Source organism: Homalodisca vitripennis, chromosome 5 (genome assembly GCF_021130785.1).
Source record: "Homalodisca vitripennis isolate AUS2020 chromosome 5, UT_GWSS_2.1, whole genome shotgun sequence".
In the NCBI taxonomy this organism is placed as follows: domain Eukaryota; kingdom Metazoa; phylum Arthropoda; class Insecta; order Hemiptera; family Cicadellidae; genus Homalodisca; species Homalodisca vitripennis.
In genome coordinates this window covers 60,644,886-60,648,014 of record NC_060211.1, presented here as the reverse complement: position 1 = coordinate 60,648,014, position 3,129 = coordinate 60,644,886, and the positions used below count along the sequence as shown (strand labels likewise).

Below are 3,129 nucleotides of genomic sequence, written 5' to 3'. Positions count from 1 at the left end.
TTTTTAGAACAAGTTTGGTCACATAGGCAATCGTATAATAGTATCTTTACATACTGTGCTAAAAAAATACAATTATAATCCTTAAAAATTCTCTTTAAGAAAACAAGAACATTACGTGTTCACCTAATTAGTGTCGTGGGAGGAAATAAAAAGAAATCAAAATAAAATCAGGCAGCTCCCCATCATATACAGAGAGAACACGTGCATGTAAGGATTTTATATGAATCCCGATTAATGAAAGAAGTCAGGCTATATAACATAACTCCCGTGACTTCAATATTTAAATTATGAATAAAACAACTGAGTGTCATGAATTTAATGCTTGGATTTATTTTGTTTAATTTACATTTTTGAATTTAGAACCGATCTTGGAAACGAAGAAATATACTATAATATCAGCTCATTATAGATTCCATTACAGCTTAATCATAATTTTAATAACTATTCAATTCGTTGTTACAGAACCAGCTATGGATTCCCAGAGAAACGCCTCTGGATGGATGCACGGTTACGAGAATGATACTGAATTGGTTGGCTACGTTCCTTACTCTGAACGACCGGAGACGTACATTGTGCCAGTAGTGTTTGCGATCATCTTCCTAGTGGGAGTGCTGGGGAACGGTACACTGGTCTTCATCTTCGCTTGTCACCGCACCATGAGGAACGTTCCCAACACTTATATATTCAGTCTTGCTCTGGGAGATCTGCTCGTAATCGTTAGTTGCGTGCCTTTCACATCCACTCTGTACACGATAGAGTCGTGGCCCTGGGGCGAGCTGATCTGCAAACTGTCCGAAGCGACCAAGGACGTCTCCATCGGCGTGTCCGTGTTCACTCTGACCGCACTCAGTGCCGAGAGGTACTGTGACATCGTCAACCCCATCAGAAGTCACATCTCCTCCAAGCCGCTCACCATCATCACGGCAGTACTTATCTGGATCATGTCTTTGATACTGGCTCTACCTGCAGCCATATTCTCCAATGTCCAGTCTGCAGATGTGCAAGACAACCATACGATCTTGTACTGCTCGCCCTTCCCGAGGCAATACGGTTCTACGTACGAGAAAGGAATGGTCCTTTTTAAATTCCTTGCTTACTACGCAATTCCTCTGTGTGTGATCGCAGGTTTCTACGTGCTCATGGCCAGGCATCTCGTGCTCAGCACCAGAACCCTACCCGGCGAACACAACCCCTGCAAGAGCCAGTCGAATCAGATCCAGGCGAGGAAGAAAGTCGCCAAGATGGTCCTAGCTTTCGTTATCATATTCATAATGTGTTTTCTGCCTTATCACATATTCATGTTGTGGTTCCACTTCTATCCATCTTCACATGACGACTACGATGACTTCTGGCACGCTTTCCGCATCATCGGCTTCTGCCTCAGTTATATCAACTCTTGCATCAATCCCATCGCTCTGTACTTTGTGAGCAAAGCGTTTCGCAAACACTTCAACCAGTACCTGTTCTGCTGTGTGAGGCCCACCAACGAAATCGGTGACAATACTCTGAGTCATCTCAACAGCTTGACCTTCCGCAGACACAACTCCGTGATGACCAGTCACTACTCGATCAGCCACAGTGACAAGTCCTGACGATTTGTATGGTGTGTCACCACGCTCGACCGCAACTGACCGACATTATTTGGTTTAATTTAGCATGTATTGTAGTAATACAACTATCAGCACGTTTTATAGTATATTGATACAGGTAGTATGTGATTGGTAAAAATGAAACTTCTTCGTTTCACTATATATTTGATCCTTTTTGCCTTGGAATATCTAACTTACATAGTAATTTATCGCACCACATTAATAAACCTTGAATTCAGCAAATCTTTAATATTTATTAATCATTATATTTTTACAGTTTTTTTTATGAAAAATTTTCATGAGTAAGTGAATAAAAATTTTAGGTTTTTTAATTACCATTTCTGATTGGAGAATGTTACCTAGGCTGTCTGAGCATTTAGAGTGGGATGGTTACCGACAGTACTACAATGTAAATATACGTATTTTAAAGAAAGGTTTATAAAAAACAACTTAACATAGCAGCAGTTTTCACTATTTCTTTGTCATTACGCTGTAAATCTACTGAATATTTTGGAACTTTCTGTCATATATTTATAGTACAGTATACAAAATAATTAGCCATGAAAACATGATTTAGTGTTATTGCTTGATAAAATTACTTAAATGGATTGAGTTTAAAAAACTTAATATGTAACTAGCAATACACTAAATTCTCCACATGTCATATAAACGCCTTTTGTGCAATTGTAACTAAACGACATAGTTCAAGCTCTTATTTAGATTTTCAGTTACCAAATAGACATTTGATTAAGAGGTAATTTGAAGAGAGAGCTCTGAAAATTATTTTAAATATATCTTCACTTCCTATAGCAGTAAGTTTTGTAAAATTAGTTTTTTATCTTTTACCTCAGCTTTTTTATGTTTTGCTCAAAATAAGGTCCTTGTGGGCAGAGCAAGTGAGAAAGAGACATCGCAAAAACAATTTTTAATATAATAAATATTGTGAAAATATAAGGTCACAATTTACTACTATTTTATTGCTCTATCATCTGCATTCCATCTTAATAAAAAGCCATAATAAGTGTAAAAAGCTTTGATAGTAATCAATCAAAAGAAACAAATTACATCCATTGGGGGGGGGGGGGGGTGGGGGGGGGGGGGGGTGGGGGGGGGGGGGGGTGGGGGGGGGGGGGGGTGGGGGGGGGGGGGGGTGGGGGGGGGGGGGGGTGGGGTTTTAATCAGGACAAAAAGAAGATTAATTTGAGCAAAGGAAATGTTCCTAAGCAGTATAGTTTATTATTTAGAAAATAAATAAGCTACAAATAAAAAAAATACAAAATAAAAAAAATCATTATTGGAAGAGATTTTACAATATCTAAATATCCTATGCTTAAAATGTGCTATTAAGCAGGACCTTTAAAATAAAAAAAGTGTAAGGTGATAGCTCAACTAATTTTTGAGAAAAAGTATTTAAAAAATGGCCAAATTAACATGGGCGATATAGGATGTGCCCGACCCCCCTTAACTAAACCATATAATATGTTGATTAAATTACATTTTTTAAATTGCCACTTAATATACTCGTACCTTTAAATTTAAC

At 38.0% G+C, this 3,129-nt stretch overlaps 1 protein-coding gene across 1 annotated transcript; it reads left to right on the top strand.

The window, feature by feature from the left end:
* The first annotated feature begins 481 nt into the window (after nt 1–481).
* LOC124363850 (neuropeptide CCHamide-1 receptor-like) lies at nt 482–1,592 on the top strand. The gene has a single exon (XM_046819112.1). The coding sequence runs from the start codon at nt 501–503 to the stop codon at nt 1,590–1,592; it is 1,092 nt and encodes a 363-aa protein (XP_046675068.1). The 5' UTR covers nt 482–500.
* The last annotated feature ends 1,537 nt before the right edge of the window (nt 1,593–3,129 follow it).